Below are 20703 nucleotides of genomic sequence, written 5' to 3' on the forward strand. Positions count from 1 at the left end.
AAAAAGAGCCAGAATCTCAATTGGTGGGAATGAAATTGAACAAGTCACGTCCACTAGATTCCTCTGAGATCTAATTGATGAAATCCTATCCTGGAAAGATCATATTCAATTTGTCTGCAGCAAAGTGATGAAATCTGGTATCATCAGAAAGGTTAGTCGTTTGGTTCATCAGGCTTGCTTCTCAACTCTATACTATAGCTTAATTGACCCATATCTCATTTTTACTGTAATATTGTCTGGGCCAATACATATGCTTCCTACCTACACAAATAACTCATAACAAAATACATTTGCAAGGCTAGCAACCTCCGCTAATTACCTGGCTCCATCTGCAACTTTGTTTAAGAAACTCAATATCTTGTCTATTTAAGACATTAATATTTGCCAATGATGCACTTTCATCTACAAATACTCATATCTCCCAGACAGTTTACCTAAACCCTTCAATGGATTCTTCCAGGTTAATTCTGAAGTCCATCTATATAACACAAGACACTGCGATAACCTTTACCCTGCCCACTGCCATACCTCACATAGTCAATTCTCTATCAGATACAGAGGTACCATACTCTGGAATTCTTATCTTCACATTGCCAAAACATCATCATCCCTCATTAACTTCAAGTGAAGACTGGAGGTCAGCCTGATGAACCAAACTACTCAGTAATCTCCTCCATGAAGACTGGCGGTCTGCCTGATGAACCAAACTACTCAGTAATCTCCTCCATGAAGACTGGCGGTCTGCCTGATGAACCAAACTACTCAGTAATCTCCTCCATGAAGACTGGGGGTCTGCCTGATGAACCAAACTACTCAGTAATCTCCTCCATGAAGACTGGGGGTCTGCCTGATGAACCAAACTACTCAGTAATCTCCTCCATGAAGACTGGGGGTCTGCCTGATGAACCAAACTACTCAGTAATCTCCTCCATGAAGACTGGGGGTCAGCCTGATGAACCAAACTACTCAGTAATCTCCTCCATGAAGACTGGGGGTCTGCCTGATGAACCAAACTACTCAGTAATCTCCTCCATGAAGACTGGGGGTCAGCCTGATGAACCAAACTACTCAGTAATCTCCTCCATGAAGACTGGGGGTCAGCCTGATGAACCAAACTACTCAGTAATCTCCTCCATGAAGACTGGAGGTCTGCCTGATGAACCAAACTACTCAGTAATCTCCTCCATGAAGACTGGAGGTCAGCCTGATGAACCAAACTACTCAGTAATCTCCTCCATGAAGACTGGAGGTCTGCCTGATGAACCAAACTACTCAGTAATCTCCTCCATGAAGACTGGAGGTCAGCCTGATGAACCAAACTACTCAGTAATCTCCTCCATGAAGACTGGAGGTCAGCCTGATGAACCATACTACTCAGTAATCTCCTCCATGAAGACTGGGGGTCAGCCTGATGAACCAAACTACTCAGTAATCTCCTCCATGATGACTGGGGGTCAGCCTGATGAACAAAACTACTCAGTAATCTCCTCCATGAAGACTGGGGGTCAGCCTGATGAACCAAACTACTCAGTAATCTCCTCCATGAAGACTGGAGGTCAGCTTGATGAACCAAACTACTCAGTAATCTCCTCCATGAAGACTGGGGTCTGCCTGATGAACCAAACTACTCAGTAATCTCCTCCATGAAGACTGGGGGTCAGCCTGATGAACCAAACTACTCAGTAATCTCCTCCATGAAGACTGGAGGTCAGCCTGATGAACCAAACTACTCAGTAATCTCCTCCATGAAGACTGGGGGTCAGCCTGATGAACCAAACTACTCAGTAATCTCCTCCATGAAGACTGGGGGTCAGCCTGATGAACCAAACTACTCAGTAATCTCCTCCATGAAGACTGGGGGTCAGCCTGATGAACCAAACTACTCAGTAATCTCCTCCATGAAGACTGGGGGTCAGCCTGATGAACCAAACTACTCAGTAATCTCCTCCATATAGCCTAATTATTGCACACATGCACACACACATTTAGACAAAACAAATACTATTAGTTTTTTTCGTGATTACTTATAAATTCATTTATACATTTAGAATTAGTAGGTTTGGGTATGTGGTGTGGTTTTCATAAAGCCTTGGGCTTCCAACCACACCTGCACGTCTTTTTTATTTTATATCATTTATCTGTGTTGTTGTTTATCACTTGGTTTCTTTGGTGCTAATAAATACAACTTTAAGTATAATATTAGATTTTCTGCCCCCCTCTCTGTGACCAGCTGAATGTGTGTGACCGGTCTGTCCTGCGATGCCTCACCGCAGGGGCGTGTTCTGGCCCCCTGTTCCCTGGATGTAGACCATCATCTAATGCCTGTTAATAACATGGACAAACAGAACACACTGGCCAGCAGGAATGTAGCAGAGATTACATCTAGTGCCCCATGTTGCTCACCCACACACACACACGCGTCCCCAAACACACACACACACGCCCACCCTGGCCCCTGGGGAGAGAGAGCGGCTCAGCTTAGTGTGTGTTGATTTGATACTGGCCAGGCATCTGACAGCCCAGCCCTGTGTGTCTGTGTGTACCCTGTCTGAAGTAACAGGCCAGACCCCAGCTCAGACCGGGAGATGAACTGATTAAAAAGAGCAGTTTCAGTCAGTACTGCAGTGCACACTGTCTGTGACTTACTGTTGACTAGCGCCTGTGGCTCTGTGGACGCCAGGATGAAAAAATAAAAACAGTGCACTTAAAGCTAGTGCCCCTGCTGTTTTCGTACCGTAGCCAGTGCTGTGGTGCAATGCCCACCGTCCGTTCTCAAATGGACTGCACTGCTGCCAATCCTTGTATCCATTACAGTCCTTTTAAATGTATTAAGAAAACATCTTTATAACTCTGCAGCTCTCTTTAAAGCTCACATGCTAAACCTTGTATCTGTGGCCTTTCATTGGAGGCCAAATCCAGTAGAAGTCTCCTGTTTTCCATCGACCGGTGCTTAGTCACTATGTGGGTGCACTCTCACTTCTACAGGGGAGGTTATTTTGGGCTTTTCCAGCCACATAGAGGGAACAGTGCTGCTGACACAAGCTGAATGCACATGTAGTATATTCACCCAACAGCTCCACACTAGTTGAAGTATATTCCCCCAACAGCTCCACACTAGTTGAAGTATATTCCCCCAACAGCTCCACACTCGTTGAAGTATATTCCCCCAACAGCTCCACACTAGTTGAAGTATATTCCCCCAACAGCTCCACACTAGTTGAAGTATATTCCCCCAACAGCTCCACACTAGTTGAAGTATATTCCCCCAACAGCTCCACACTCGTTGAAGTATATTCCCCCAACAGCTCCACACTAGTTGAAGTATATTCCCCCAACAGCTCCACACTCGTTGAAGTATATTCCCCCAACAGCTCCACACTAGTTGAAGTATATTCCCCCAACAGCTCCACACTAGTTGAAGTATATTCCCCCAACAGCTCCACACTAGTTGAAGTATATTCCCCCAACAGCTCCACACTAGTTGAAGTATATTCCCCCAACAGCTCCACACTAGTTGAAGTATATTCCCCCAACAGCTCCACACTAGTTGAAGTATATTCCCCCAACAGCTCCACACTAGTTGAAGTATATTCCCCCAACAGCTCCACACTAGTTGAAGTATATTCCCCCAACAGCTCCACACTAGTTGAAGTATATTCCCCCAACAGCTCCACACTAGTTGAAGTATATTCCCCCAACAGCTCCACACTCGTTGAAGTATATTCCCCCAACAGCTCCACACTAGTTGAAGTATATTCCCCCAACAGCTCCACACTCGTTGAAGTATATTCCCCCAACAGCTCCACACTAGTTGAAGTATATTCCCCCAACAGCTCCACACTCGTTGAAGTATATTCCCCCAACAGCTCCACACTCGTTGAAGTATATTCCCCCAACAGCTCCACACTAGTTGAAGTATATTCCCCCAACAGCTCCACACTCGTTGAAGTATATTCCCCCAACAGCTCCACACTAGTTGAAGTATATTCCCCCAACAGCTCCACACTAGTTGAAGTATATTCCCCCAACAGCTCCACACTAGTTGAAGTACAGTACCAGTCAAACGTTTGGACCTACTCATTCAAGGGTTTTTCTTTATTTTTACTATTTTCTATATTGTAGAATAACAGGTGTGCCTTGTTAAAAGTTAAATTGTGGTATTTCTTTCCTTCTTAATGCGTTTGTTGTGACGAGGTAGGGTTGGTATACAGAAAATAGCCCTATTTGGTAAAAGACCAAGACCATATTATGGCAAGAACAGCTCAAATAAGCAAAGAGAAACGACAGTCCATCATTTTTTAAAGATATGAAGGTCAGTCAATCTGTAAAATTTCAAGAACTTTTAAAGTTTCTTCAAATGCAGTCGCAAAAACCATCAAGCGCTATGATGAAACTGGCTCTCATGAGGACCGCAATAGGAAATGAAGACCCAGAGTTTCCTCTGCTGCAGAGGATAGGTTCATTAGAGTTACCAGCCTTAGAAATTGCAGCCCAAATAAATGCTTCACAGAGTTCAAGTAACAGACACATCTCAACATCAACTGTTCAGAGTAGACTGCGTGAATCAGTCCTTCATGGTCGAATTGGTGCAGAGAAACCACTACTAAAGGACACCAATAAGAAGAATAGACTTGCTTGGGCCAAGAAACATGAGCAATGGACATTAGACCGGTGTAAATGTGTCCTTTGGTCTGATGAGTCCAAATTTGAGGTTTTTGGTTCCAACCGCCATGTCTTTGTGAGAAGCATGATCTCCGCATTTGTGGTTCCCACCGTAAAGCATGGAGGAGGAGGTGTGATGGTGTGGAGATGCTTTGCTGGTGACACTGTCATGATTTATTTAGAATTCAAGGCACACTTAACCAGCATGGCTACCACAGCATTCTGCAGTGATACGCCATCCCATCTGGTTTGCGCTTAGTGGGACTATCATTTGTTTTTCAACAGGACAATGACCCAAAACACACCTCCAAGCTATGTAAGGGCTATTTGACCAAGAAGGAGAGTGATGGTGCTGCATCAGATGACCTGGCCTCCACAATCACCCGACTTCAGCCCAATTGAGATGGTTTTGGATGAGTTGGACCGCAGGGTGAAGGAAAAACAGCCAACAAGTGCTCAGCATATGTGGGAACTCCTTCAAGACAGTTGGAAAAGCATTCCTCGTGAAGCTGATTGACAGAATGCCAAGAGTGTGCAAAGCTGTCATCAAGGCAAAGGGTGGCTACTTTGAAGAATTTTGATTTGTTTAACACTTTTGATTCCATATGTGTTATTTCATAGTTTTGATATTTTCACTATTATTCTACAATGTAGAAAATAGTAAATAATAAATAAAAACCTGAGTAGGTGTGTCCAAACTTTTGACTGGTACAGCATATTTACCCAACAGCTCCACACTAGTTGTCAGCCTGCATTCTATTAGGAACCTAGATGTGACTGACTACCACAATAGCATGTCTCATTGCTCTTATGATAATAGGATTCCAGATGCATTCACCCTTCCAGATGTACCACTGATATTATAGTGAGATGTGGTGTGTCAAGTAATTATGTTATTATAATGAGTAATGTGGTGTGTCAAGTAATTGTTTTCTGTGGAGTTCTCTGCTCCTTTTCAGTATGTGAAGTGTGAGGAAAGACTGTTACACTTTGTCACACCTTGCTGCATTGTGCAATATGAACCCTTTTCACACCTTCAACTTGCTGATACATTTTTCACCGTGCCGCATAATTCTATCATAATTCATTCATAAATAAATTATTATTAGAGGCGCAGTCAAGGTTGTTGAGAGAAAATGTTGACTCCCATTGCTTTATATTTCAGGGATGATGTGTGATGTTTCACCTGTGTTATCACCCAGTGTGTAACCATAGAATGAATATGAGTAGAACTGGGATCCCCAGTCAAGTCAACGATGCCATAATGGCTGAACTGGTGGCCATTTTGAGTTTCCCCATATGATTATAGCAAGAATTCTAATTCTACGGTTGTTTTTTCTCTCTATCTCTCTCTCCTCTCTCCACTTACAGAATATGACAGACACCTAGCGCACAGCAAAGGCATGGCGACAGCATACCTGGACCCCAACCTCAACCACGCCCTGGCTGGGGGGGCCAAGTCGCGCCTCAGCGCGGGCACAGGCACGGCCACCGAGCGAGCCCCTGGGGCTCCAGACAGGGTCCTGAAGGTCTTCCATCACTTCGAGAGCAACAGCGAGCACAGCACATGGGCCAGTAACATCCGCCATGGGGACGCCACCGATGTCAGGGTAAGACAGACGGCAAATGTCTCAACAGGGGTCACACACCCACTCAGTTGAAGTAGATGTTGTCACTAATCACAGGTCTGGGATCTGGTTATCACACACGATGGAACAGCATCTGACCCTGCATCAGAACTAGAGCCAATCAGTGTAGACCCAGCTTTAACCTGCAACTCATTTTACATTTACATTTGACATTTTAGTCATTTAGCAGACGCTCTTATCCAGAGCGATTTACAGGAACAATTAGGGTTAAGTGCCTTCCTCAAGGGCACATTGACAGATTTTTCACTTAGTCAGCTCGGAGATTCGAACCAGCGACTTTTAAGTTACTGCTGCCATGTAATGGATAATGGACCTATACATTTTTGGAGTAATATAATCTCTGAGAGGCAACAAATTAAATTTAATTAAAGCTAGACAGTCAGGGAGAATTTTAAATTCCAAAAACAATGAATTTAGCAGTATTGATTTTGTTACGTTAAAGCAAAAGAACACAGCATTAGCCATGGTAAAATGTGTAGAATTACAGGAAATTAGCTTTTAAATGGAAACAATTTCTCTCAGGTCCATGGAGAAATTTGTAGAGTTGCAGAAAAGTGGCTTAAATATTCAAAAATGTCTCTACACTGCCAAGATGGGGGGTTTGTACAATTTCTATATTATTATTTTTTACACTGCTCCCCTAATGAAAAGGCCTGAGTTAAACATAACACTGTCATTTTTTAAATTTTTTAAATGAAATTATAAAATTATAATAAAATTTCATCAAACCTTTTCACAATTTGAGCTTTTTATCTGTTTCGGTAATGAGAATGCTCAGTGAGGTAAAGGGGATGTTTGAGGATAAGAACCTCATTCTGAAGGCATAAAAGGGAATATATTAATTTAGCATTCAATACATTTACTACTCCTCTAGGTATTTTTAGGATTTATGGACAAACTACAGCAACATATTTAGTTTCATTCAAATCAATTATGTTTTTGTAAAGAAAAATTGAATGAAAATAATTAATTCTGGATGCATTTCTTTAATTGAAATTTGGGGTGAAAATATACAAAATACAGGTGCAAATGTACAAATGATTTAAAATAAGACACTATACATCCTCAGATTTTTGCAGGTGCATCATGGTTTTATAACTCAATTTGCTACAGAAATGTTTAAAACTGCTTTCATGAGAATCACCCAGCTGCTGCTGCTGTACAGAGACTATTGATTAGTGTTGCACATCAGAGCAGTGATGCAGCAGCTTGTTGGTTTGTCAATAGCTATATGTTAGTAAAAGTTCAGAGCACAATCCCTAGTTGCTTTTCATATTGGAAAACCGTACTGTGATCGTTGTGTGGTTACGCTGCAACTGTCTAACTGCACTCCGACTCTATCTGCACATGTTCACCAAGGCAGAGGTCTGTGTGTGTCTTCATTAGTACATGTTGCAGATTCTCTTTTAACTGACGTTGCAGTGCCTTAGCTCGGTGATCTTTAGTGGCAGTCAACCTAGGTCTCACATAAGGCGCACCTGAGGCCTCAAAGTTGGCTAAATTACACAATACCATTCACACAGCTCATATACAGTAGGGCACACAATTAAACGTGTGAACTATGACCCCCTGGGACCAGCATTGTCTTTCCTCAGGTAGAGTCTTGAAAACCCTAGCCTGATCCCAGATCTGTTTGTGCTGTCTTTTTTTTAGCTCCTACGTTCATTGTCACGCATGCCAAAGGGGTTGGCAAGACAGCACAACCAGATCTACAACCAGTCTATGCAAACACAAAATACATTTGAAAGAAATGTGGGTACATTTTCCCTGCCCTCACTGACACAGACAGTGGTCTCAGGTGTGTGGTGATGTGAAACTGGAAATTGATTCCTGGCACCTAACATAAACCCATAGATCTCTTATTTCCTAGAGAAAGAAAACTATTGAAACAAGGGAATAACTCCCGAATTACACCCAATTCCTTATGTAGTGCACTACTTTTGTCCAGAGCCCTATGGGACCTGGTTAAAAGTAGTGCACTAAATAGGGAATATTTAGAGGCAGCCATGGCAGCCATTTTTGAGAGGCAGCATAGGTCTCAGTGCAGTCAGCAGATGTCTGTGTTAAGTTGTGTGTTGGATCCACATTCTCTTCCTGGTTCCATCCCAAAATAAACATGTTCCTATTTCCTGAGCTGGTCTCCAAAGACCCCCCATCCCATCACACATATCCTGTTCATACGACATCAATAGCACTCTGCCTGTCTGCTTGTAGGCTGTGTCCCAAATGGTACCCTATTCCCTACGGAGTGCACTGCTCTGGTCAAAAGTAGTGCACTATATAGGGATTGGGAATAGTGAGCCATTTGGGCTGCAAGCCATACAGGCTCATCCTATCCCAGATATCCTGTTGATGCTGCTTCCATAGTAACACCGTAGAATTACATATAGAACATGGAATGTAATTGCATATCTATGAATAACCCTCTGCCTAGTGCACATTAGTCATCCATATTAATTTCCTGAATCCACATGACTATACGCCAGTGGGATTTCTTTTTGGACCCTTACAACAAGGGAAGGGTAGTAAAATGTGCTTATTTGTTAGAGACAATCTGTCTTATCATCATAGATGCGGCTGTCATCGTGTTTAGCCTAATATTGTGTGATGGGGAATTTGTCATGTTCAGTTTGTCTTGTTCTAACAAGCTAATGAGAGAGACTGTTTACGTAAGCGGACTGATTCTGTCTCTATAACCTTCAACTACTGTTGCTGCTACTACTACTACTGCTACTGCTGCTACTACTATTACTACTATTACTACTACTCCTACTGCTACTACTACTACTACTACTATTACTACTATTACTACTACTCCTACTGCTGCTACTACTACTACTACTACTACTACTACTGCTGCTACTATTACTACTATTACTATTACTCCTACTGCTGCTACTACTACTACTATTACTACTATTACTACTACTCCTACTGCTGCTACTACTACTACTACTACTACTACTGCTGCTACTACTATTACTACTATTACTACTACTCCTACTGCTGCTACTACTACTACTACTCCTACTGCTGCTGCTACTACTGCTACTACTGCTACTACTACTACTGCTACTGCTGCTACTACTATTACTACTATTACTACTACTCCTACTGCTGCTACTACTACTACTCCTACTGCTGCTGCTACTACTGCTACTACTACTACTGCTACTACTCCTACTACTACTGCTTCTACTACTACTGCTACTGCTGCTACTACTATTACCACTACTCCTACTGCTGCTACTACTACTACTCCTACTGCTTCTACTACTACTGCTGCTGCTACTACTACTACTACTACTACTGCTACTACTCCTACTGCTGCTGCTACTACTACTACTACTACTACTATTGCTGCTGTTACTACTACTACTACTACTATTACTACTGCTGCTTCTACTACTACTGCTGCTGCTACTACTACTACTACTACTACTGCTACTACTCCTACTACTACTGCTATTACTGCTACTACTACTACTATTGCTGCTGCTACTACTACTACTGCTACTACTCCTACTGCTGCTGCTACTACTACTACTATTGCTGCTGCTACTACTACTACTACTACTACTGCTACTGCTGCTACTACTACTACTGCTATTACTGCTACTACTACTACTGCTACTGCTACTACTGCTACTGCTGCTACTACTACTGCTTTTGCTGCTGCTGCTGCTGCTGCTGCTGCTGCTGCTACTACTACTACTAATACTATTGCTGCTGCTACCACTACTACTACTGCTATTGCTGCTGCTACTACTACTACTACTACTACTACTACTACAACTACTATTGCTGCTGCTACTACTACTACTACTGCTATTGCTGCTGCTACTACTACTACTACTACTACTACTACTACTACTACTACTACTACTACTACTACTATTGCTGCTACTACTACTACTATTGCTGCTGCTACTACTGCTACTGCTGCTGCTACTACTACTACTACTACTACTACTACTACTATTGCTGCTGCTACTACTGCTACTGCTGCTGCTGTTGTTGCTACTACTATCATACCCTGATGAAGACAGCTTGGCTGTCCCCTTATTTTCAAGTTTTCTACTCCGCTAGCAAGCACCTCGCCTTAATAGTTGTGCGTTTCTTTTTCTTCTAGATTGTACTACTGCTACCACTGCTACTACTGCTACTGCTACTACTAGTACTAGTACTTCTACTACTACTAGTAAGGACTTTCCCTGAGGTCTGCTGGGAGTATACATGTGCTGATCTTGTAGATCATATTAAATCAGTAATACAGATGGCAGGTGACTTTTTAAGAGGTTCGTGTTAAGGCTAAGTAATCTGGTGCAATTTGTTTCTCACAAAGACAGATATGGTAGCCTACTATTTCCTTGTCTGCCATATCGTGGAACCAGGCCTATTCACAGCATACTTTAAATCACCCAGTATTTACCATGCTTTAAATCACCCAGTATTTACCATGCTTTAAATCACCCAGTATTTATCATGCTTTAAATCACCCAGTATTTATCATGCAATAAATCACCCAGTAGTTATCATGCTTTAAATCACCCAGTATTTACCATGCTTTAAATCACCCAGTATTTATCATGCTTTAAATCACCCAGTATTTATCATGCTTTAAATCACCCAGTAGTTATCATGCTTTAAATCACCCAGTAGTTATCATGCTTTAAATCACCCAGTATTTATCATGCTTTAAATCACCCAGTAGTTATCATGCTTTAAATCACCCAGTATTTACCATGCTTTAAATCACCCAGTATTTATCATGCTTTAAATCACCCAGTATTTACCATGCTTTAAATCACCCACTAGTTATCATGCTTTAAATCACCCAGTATTTATCATGCTTTAAATCACCCAGTATTTATCATGCTTTAAATCACCCACTAGTTATCATGCTTTAAATCACCCAGTAGTTATCATGCTTTAAATCACCCAGTATTTATCATGCTTTAAATCACCCAGTATTTATCATGGTTTTCCAGCTATATGGTACAAGCGGGAGATAAATATGACATTTGACTGATGCTAGTTTGAAGTTGTAGTCCTAGCTGTAGTCTAGCATTTGGAATTTTAGTAGCCCAAGACAAATGACTCCATTTCTCCCATTGCTTCTGTCTCCATTCTGGGTCATTTCTCCCATTGCTTCTGTCTCCATTCTGGGTTCTGGGGGTATTTCTCCTCTTTGAAATGGAGTACATTTGTATTCAGTCAGATCTGCCACCTGGCCTACAAAACAATCACCAGCAGAACTGAATCAATATGGTTCTGTTTGCAGCATTTGGCCATTACCTTCTGAGTAGGCAATTGCCAGCTTCTTCAAAACGTGCTTGAAATTAAATTTTAAATTTGTATGCAAGATGTTTTTCTTTTGTATGCAAGATGTTTTTCTTTCTAATTGGGCAGACTCATTTTTGCCATTACTCAGCCACTCTCTCTACGATGCTCCTGGGAACTTAGCGCCCAATACATTCAGCACCCAATACATTCAGGGCTCAATATTGGATTACAAGACATTCATGTAGATTGTGTTGAGAGTACTGAATACTGGATGAAAAGAGAGAACTGATCCTTTTCTTGGTCTCACTAACTTCAGTCTCTAGACAGACAGAAGTGTCGAGTCATAATGTAAAACTCAAGCTTTGTCAGTAGCTATGCGTCACGTTAAACAATGATCTTCGGGGAATCACATTCTTTACGTAGTTGAAGGCCAATAACAACTACTTGTCGGATCAGTTGAGGTTAGTGGATAATAAGATGATGTTGGAGTTGAACATCATTTCATCTTGACGGCCTGATGTATGGCAACGTGACACTACTACCAGTGATTGAACGATTTGGCTGCTCCACCTTCCTCCCCTCCCCAGCTTATACTTGGGGCATTTTTGTTTTCCCCCACTAAATAGTTAAGGTTAGGATTGGGGGAAGTGAATCTGATCCTAGATCTGTACTTAGAGGAAACTTCACCATGCTGTCCAACCACCAGCCCAAGAAGCCTACCGAAGCCCATTATTTAATCATTCTATTGGAAGACTTGGGTTTTACATGCATCTTAGTAAACAGAGATAGAGACAGGCTTCAGCTTAGCCGCCCTTAGCTGGCTAAATAATCTTCTGTTAGAGCAGTTTTACATGAACGTATTGCATTTCTTTAACACCACCCGCCATTGGACTCCCAAGGAGGGTTTTTCAGCTTGTCTCATCTCTGCAGGAATATTTTTCCTTCACTGTAAGAGAAAATAACTAGGTACAGACATCAATTCACTTGAAGGCATTGTTACTGTAGTAGATACAGACCTACAGCCTAAAGTAAAGGTGCTGTACGGTTACATCGAATATCTTTACTCAGTGTTCTCCTGGTCCCTAGTGCATTGTTACTGGGACTACCATGCAGAATGGATTCTTGTTTCACTTTTTCTACCTTCTAAAGAGCCCAGTTCCTCTAGTCCTATTCCACGACACTGTCTTGCCGTGGACAGTCTTCAAGAGACATTTCCATTACAGATGCAGGAAGTCAGTCCCCAAGGCCAGAGCAGCATAGAGACCTGCCTTAGTTGGAAATCACATTACCAAACACAGGCTTGGAATTCACTCTCCCAATTGGAATGTTTCTCCTCTCTTCCTCCTCTCCTCTTCCTCCTTCTCCTCTCTTCCCTCCTCTTCTCCCCTGGGGCAGTGATCAGGCCCTGGTATCCTCCACACTGTTTCCACTGGCCATCAGGCTGTAACTGGGGCACAGTTTAAACGGCCTGGCTTTGTATTTATGAGGGGAAATAGAATCTTCATAAATATGCAATGGCTTTTAAGTGTTTGGGCTGGAATCTCACATTTGTATTGCCTGTGTGTAGTACTATGCATTCATAAAGTCGCGCATGACCCCAACCCAGCCATGCGAGGCCAGAATGTCTTCTTGTCAGCCAGCCATAGACTTAACATAGAGCCCTAGTTTTGCTCACTTACAGTATTTTATGACAGGCATGTGAGTGGTCCATCTGGCCAGTCATAGACTTTACAGTCATAAGCTAGTCTATTGAGACTCTAGTTAGCACTTTATGTTCGACTCGTTGTGAGTGGTCCGTCTGGTCAGGTCTGGGGGTTTGATGTTAAACTGGACAGACACTGAGACGATGTCACAGAGAGAGACAGGGAGGTTTTGACTGAGTGGCTGTTTGAGTGTCACATTGTTCCTGTGGAGCTGATCAGATGGGGGGGTAATGGTTGGTGCCCTCCTTGGCCACTCTGCCAAAGCTGCACACACCCCACTAATCCGCTCAGACAGGCTACCCACTGTCACTAGGCAGACGGGCCACTGTCACTAGGCAGATGGGCCACTGCCATGGCATAAGATAACATCACTCACACAGAACGGTTGTAAGAGCCTGTCTTCTCTTCACCTCTCAGTAGAAGGGATTCTATGTCTGTTATCTATATGTGTTTACTGTGTTTTGTTGTCTGTCTCCAGAAAATGTTCTATTCAGTATCTTAAATTGTGTGGACTTTTTTTACATTCAACATCTTTGCCTTTACTTAATTTCTGTAAGACATTGACTACTGTCTCTTAACTCAACTCTCCTGTGTTGCCCTACCGTACAATGGCTTGACTACTCTCTCTTAACTCAACTCTCCTGTGTTGCCCTACCGTACCATGGCTTGACTACTCTCTCTTAACTCAACTCTCCTGTGTTGCCCTACCGTACAATGGCTTGACTACTGTCTCTTAACTCAACTCTCCTGTGTTGCCCTACCGTACCATGGCTTGACTACGCTCTCTTAACTCAACTCTCCTGTGTTGCCCTACCGTACAATGGCTTGACTACTGTCTCTTAACTCAACTCTCCTGTGTTGCCCTACCATACCATGGCTTGACTACGCTCTCTTAACTCAACTCTCCTGTGTTGCCCTACCGTACAATGGCTTGACTACTATCTCTTAACTCAACTCTCCTGTGTTGCCCTACCGTACAATGGCTTGACTACTATCTCTTAACTCAACTCTCCTGTGTTGCCCTACCGTACCATGGCTTGACTACTGTCTCTTAACTCAACTCTCCTGTGTTGCCCTACCGTACAATGGCTTGACTACTGTCTCTTAACTCAACTCTCCTGTGTTGCCCTACCATACCATGGCTTGACTACTGTCTCTTAACTCAACTCTCCTGTGGTCCGTCTCTGCAGGGGATCATCCAGAAGATTTTGGACATTCACAAGGTGAAATGCGTGGCGTGCTTTGGCCTGCGTCTCAGCCACTCCCAGTCTGGCCAGGTCCACTGGCTCCACCCTGATATGGGTGTGTCCCATGTGAGGGAGAAGTACGAACAGAACCGTTCCCAGGAGGAGTGGAGGTAAGCAGACTGTGTGTGTGTGTGTGTGTGTGTGGGTGTGTGTGTGTGTGTGTGTGTGTAAACCAATGGCCCTTAGGCAATGACAACATGTCTGTCTGCCTTTGTTGTCATGGAGATATGGAGCAGTTGGTGCCCCTGCAACACCTTTTAATGTGTGTGTGTTTTTCACTGCTTCAACTGAATGCCTCGGTAGGCACAAACGATATAGTTTTTCACTATCAAGTGGAGTTATGTGGCCATTCATTCTCCTATTAAGATAAAACCAACACATTGTATGTGTGACCTATCTGTAACCATCACATGAAATATGTTTTGAACACAGAATTCAACATGGCTTCAGGATAAGCCACTCAAGAGCCTCTACAGCTTGCATACTGTAGTACGCTGTTTTGCATTCAGAATGGCCTCATTTCATTGAACATTATAAACATCTTAAGTTTCAACCCTGACTTGGATCATCACTCGAGGCATTTCACAGTCCATCCTAAGTTACTGTCAAATGTTCCTCCTCGAATCTCCGCAATTCAATCCTAAGAATGGGAGTCTGAGGTAGTTTTTCTGACTGTCTTTGAGCCTCAAGTCTGTGTGCGTCCCAAACGGCACCCTATTCCCTACATAGTGCACTACTTTTGACCATAGCCTATATAGGAAAAAGACTGCCATTTGGGACACAGCCTGAGTGTGCGTCATCTCTCTCTACATGGCTCTGCTATGGATGGGTAACTACCCTGACTTAAATCTGTTCACAAAGAACTGTCTGGCTTTTCTCACCCATTATGATTGGACCAGTGCCACTGACTAGGACACACTGTTGTGTTTTTCCTATCATGATGTGATTTTATATCCCAGAGTTCTCTCTCTCTCTCTCTCTCTCTCTCTCTCTCTCTCTCTCTCTCTCTCTAGTTTGTGATAGAACTCAGGGTGAGAGAAATGGGAAGCAACAAGAGTTCAGTCTCCCTCCTTCAATCACCCTCCTCCCTCCTTCAATCGCCCTCCTCCCTCCTTCAATCGCCTCCTCCCTCCTTCAATCGCCCTCCTCCCTCCTTCAATCGCCCTCCTCCCTCCTTCAATCGCCCTCCTTCAATCGCCCTCCTCCCTCCTTCAATCGCCCTCCTCCCTCCTTCAATCGCCCTCCTCCCTCCTTCAATCGCCCTCCCCCCTCCTTCAATCGCCTCCTCCCTCCTTCAATCGCCCTCCTCCCTCCTTCAATCGCCCTCCTCCCTCCTTTAATCGCCCTCCTTCAATCGCCCTCCTCCCTCCCTTAATCGCCCTCCTCCCTCCTTTAATCGCCCTCCTTCAATCGCCCTCCTCCCTCCTTCAATCGCCCTCCTCCCTCCTTTAATCGCCCTCCTTCAATCGCCTCCTCCCTCCTTCAATCGCCCTCCTCCCTCCTTCAATCGCCCTCCTCCCTCCTTTAATCGCCCTCCTTCAATCGCCCTCCTCCCTCCTTTAATCGCCCTCCTCCCTCCTTCAATCGCCCTCCTTCCTCCTTTAATCGCCCTCCTCCCTCCTTCAATCGCCCTCCTTCAATCGCCCTCCTTCCTCCTTCAATCGTCCTCCTCCCTCCTTCAATCGCCCTCACCCCTCCTTCAATCGCCCTCCCCCTACTTCAATCGCCTCCTCCCTCCTTCAATCGCCCTCCTCCCTCCTTCAATTGCCCTCCTCCCTCCTTCAATCGCCCTCCTCCCTCCTTCAATCGCCTCCTCCCTCTTCCCTCCCACCTTCAATCTCACTCCTCTCCCCTCCCTCTTTTACTATTCCACAATAAGCATACTGAGGAGTTGTGTGTGTGTGTGTTTGTGTGTGTGTGTGTGTGTGTGTTTGCGCGCGCACGCTTGGGCAAACTCTCTTGCTGCATAGAAATGGCTCAAGGGTTTGTTGAATCTACTTAGAGTGGAAATCTTAAATTCCCTCATCCACTGGACTGCAGTGTTCAGCTCTGTGCACAGAACAGCTCTTCTCACAGCCCAGAACAGAACAGCTCTTCTCACAGCACAGAACAGCTCTTCTCACAGCCCAGAACAGAACAGCTCTTCTCACAGCACAGAACAGCTCTTCTCACAGCCCAGAACAGAACAGCTCTTCTCACAACCCAGCACAGAACAGCTCTTCTCACAGCCCAGAACAGAACAGCTCTTCTCACAGCCCAGAACAGAACAGCTCTTCTCACAGCCCAGAACAGAAGTTCTTCTCACAGCCCAGAACAGAACAGCTCTTCTCACAGCCCAGAACAGAACAGCTCTTCTCACAGCCCAGAACAGAACAGCTCTTCTCACAGCCCAGAACAGAACAGCTCTTCTCACAGCCCAGAACAGAACAGCTCTTCTCACAGCCCAGAACAGAACAGCTCTTCTCACAGCCCAGAACAGAACAGCTCTTCTCACAGCCTAGCACAGAACACCGCACACCTGTTCAATGGGGGACATAAACCTTTTATTTATATTTTGTTAAGTGTGTGTGTGCTTGTCGTGCATCTGGGTTTTATGTCCATGTGTGTGAGATTTGCAGAAAGTCAAACACAGTGTTAACTGGTTATAGTCTAGTTAGACAGACAGATGGTTTCCCCTACTTACACTACATGATGCCCCCAGGGTTGGTTTAGTCATCTGAATGTTCCTGTCCTAGGAGTGAGGGATGTTGAAACACTGTCTTTCAGTGATCATCAGTGACACACACCTTCCTCAAAAGGAAAAAATCGAACCCTGAGGGCTCTGTGTGTGTGTGTGTTCGTGTGTTTATTCCAGAGGGCCTTTAGCTCACCCAGGAAGCTGGCATGTCAGGAGGATGATGTCATCCTCATATTAGCCTGTGGTTAACCCAATGCAGATGTCTTTCTTTTCCATCCACCACCTGTATGAATGACAGGCCTATTGTGGACTTGTCTAAAGGTGTTGTAAGTCATGGGGTTGGTTTGGACTTTGATGTCAGTGTTTTGGTGGTGGTGGAGCTCGGTGCTGAACAGTAGTACAGGGTGTGTGTGTGTTGATCAGTTTTTCAGTGCTAGATTAAAGTGTGATAGTAACAACATGTGGTCCAATCAGACAATCCCGACGTGGAGGAAGGTACAGTGCAGTGTCTATCTACCTATGGGTATATCATCCCTAACTGGTACTGCAGATCTTACAGATTTCATCCCATTATCACTAGATTCAGGTTTCGAATGGTGATCATTACTCTGTTTGCAATATGTACACCAAGTCTTGAAGAACAACCAAGCTAAATCATTCGGTGAACTAAGTTCATACTTTCATTTGCCAAAGTCAGATTTCTTCCGCTATTTACAGCTGGGACTATTTACTGAAACACCCCAACTGTGTAAAAATGAAGGGTGAACCCTCTCCCATAGAAACAGATCTAATGAATATGAAGGGTGAGCCCTCTCCCATAGAAACAGATCTAATGAATATGAAGGGTGAGCCCTCTCCCATAGAAACAGATCTAATGAATATGAAGGGTGAGCCCTCTCCCATAGAAACAGATCTAATGAATATGAAGGGTGAGCCCTCTCCCATAGAAACAGATCTAATGAATATGAAGGGTGAGCCCTCTCCCATAGAAACATATCTAATGAATATGAAGGGTGAGCCCTCTCCCATAGAAACATATCTAATGAATATGAAGGGTGAGCCCTCTCCCATAGAAACAGATCTAATGAATATGAAGGGTGAGCCCTCTCCCATAGAAACATATCTAATGAATATGAAGGGTGAGCCCTCTCCCATAGAAACATATCTAATGAATATGAAGGGTGAGCCCTCTCCCATAGAAACATATCTAATGAATATGAAGGGTGAGCCCTCTCCCATAGAAACATATCTAATGAATATGAAGGGTGAGCCCTCTCCCATAGAAACAGATCTAATGAATATGAAGGGTGAGCCCTCTCCCATAGAAACATATCTAATGAATATGAAGGGTGAGCCCTCTCCCATAGAAACATATCTAATGAATATGAAGGGTGAGCCCTCTCCCATAGAAACAGATCTAATGAATATGAAGGGTGAGCCCTCTCCCATAGAAACATATCTAATGAATATGAAGGGTGAGCCCTCTCCCATAGAAACATATCTAATGAATATCCAGAAAAGGACAACTAGTAGTAAAACAACAACACAACTATACCAATCTATTGCTTCATGACACAGAGCAAAACTCTGCAAACTAAGTGCAGGTGGGAATCTGAATTTGTGGAGAATATTGAAAATCAAACTTGGGAGGCAATCTGTAGAAATGCTCAGACCGTTAAACACTCAAATACATGTAAAGATTATCAATGAAAATCATCCGGATGTACTTTCTAACTCCAGACAACATGGTGACGATAAGACCAGGAACAACCAGTGAATGCTGGAGAAAATGTGGGGAATTATTAGCAAATGACCTACATATTTTCTGGTCTTGTCCTAGAATAATGAAATTCTGGAATGATGTTTTTGCATTTTTAAACAATATATTTAAATGCTCCCTGGCAAAGAACCCAGAGAGCTATACTTGGAGTAATTCCTGAGCGGTTTCAAAATGCCTACCTATTAAACATACTTTTGTCTGCAGCAAAGATATGAATTACAGCACATTGGCTAAATAAGGACATGCCTACCATAGAATAGTGGACTTGTAGAGTAAAATAAATCTATTTAATGGTAAAGATTACCTATAAAATAAAACTGTAGACAGATGTATGTGAAAAAAAGAACTGCTCCTTGTAAGTAATATTGCGTGAACATAAGACTCATTAGTCTTGAAACAACCAAACATGACAAACGGGATGACTTGTTTTTTGTGTTGTTATTATTATTTGTTTTTATAACATTTTTATTTGTATTTAATTTTGGGACTTAATTGTATAGTTATTTGATTTGTTATATAACCGTTTGTGTCTCAGAAGACCAGAACCTTAATAATATTCATCATATTTACTTCACCAACACTAGTTGGTGAAGTAAACACTAGTAAACACTAGTTACTTCACCAACACTAGTTACACTTCCTGATGGGACGCCCCCAGGTGGTGAAGGTAGGAAACAACACCTCCACTTCGCTGATCCTCAACATAAGGAACCCATAAGGGTGCGTGCTCAGCCCCCTCCTGTACTTCCTGTTCACCCATGACTGCATGGCCATGCACGCCTCCAACTCAATCATCAAGTTTGCAGACAACACAACAGAAGTAGGCCTGATTACCAACAACAACAAGATAGCCTACAGGGAAGAGGTGAGGGCCCTGGTGGAGTGGTGCCAGGAAAATAACCTCTGACCTCAACGTCAACAAAACGAAGGAGCTGATCGTGGACTTCAGGAAACAGCAGAGGGAGCACACCCCCATCCACATCGACGGAACAGCAGTGGAGAAGGTGGAAAGCGTACACATCACTGACAATTTGAAATGGTCCACCCACACAGACAGTGTGGTGAAGAAGACGCAACAGCGTCTCTTCAACCTCAGGAGGCTGAAGAAATGTGGCTTTGGCCCCTAAGACCCTCAAACTTTTACAGATGCACAATTGAGAGCATCCTGTCGGGCTGTATCACTGCCTGGTACGGCAACTGCACTGCCCACAACCGCAGGGCTCTCCAGAGGGTGGTGCGGTCTTCCCAAAGCATCACCGGGGGCACACTGCCTGTCCTCCAGGACACCTACAGCACCCAATGTCACAGGAAGGCCAAAAAGATCATCAAGGACAACAACCACCCGAGCCACGGCCTGTTCACCCTGCTACCATTCAGAAGGTGAGGTCAGTACAGGTTCATCAAAGCTGGGACCAAGAGACTGAAAAACAGCTTCTATCTTAAGGCCATCATACTGTTAAATAGCCATCACTAGCCGGCTACCACCCGGTTACTCAACCCTGCACCTTAGAGGCTGCTGCCCCATATATGTAGACATGGAATCACTGGTCAGTTTAATCATGTTTACATATTGCTTTACTCATTTCATATGTATATACTGTATTCATTTCAACTGTATTTAGTCAATGCCACTCCGACATTGCTCGTCCTAATATTTATATATTTACTTTTACTTTTAGATTTGTGTGTATTGTTGTGA

At 43.6% G+C, this 20703-nt stretch overlaps 1 protein-coding gene across 14 annotated transcripts in view; it reads left to right on the forward strand.

Moving 5' to 3' along the window:
• LOC115174064 (focal adhesion kinase 1-like) overlaps positions 1-20703 on the forward strand; it is a 230923-nt gene that overhangs the window by 113262 nt on the left and 96958 nt on the right. For all 14 annotated transcript variants that reach the window (XM_029732721.1, XM_029732722.1, XM_029732718.1 and 11 more), the window contains 2 exons: positions 6034-6272; positions 14491-14657. In XM_029732721.1, the coding sequence (XP_029588581.1) occupies positions 6066-6272; positions 14491-14657 (374 nt within the window). In that variant the 5' untranslated portion in view covers positions 6034-6065. The remainder of the gene's footprint in view (positions 1-6033; positions 6273-14490; positions 14658-20703) is intronic.

This window comes from Salmo trutta, chromosome 34 (genome assembly GCF_901001165.1).
Source record: "Salmo trutta chromosome 34, fSalTru1.1, whole genome shotgun sequence".
NCBI lineage: Eukaryota > Metazoa > Chordata > Actinopteri > Salmoniformes > Salmonidae > Salmo > Salmo trutta.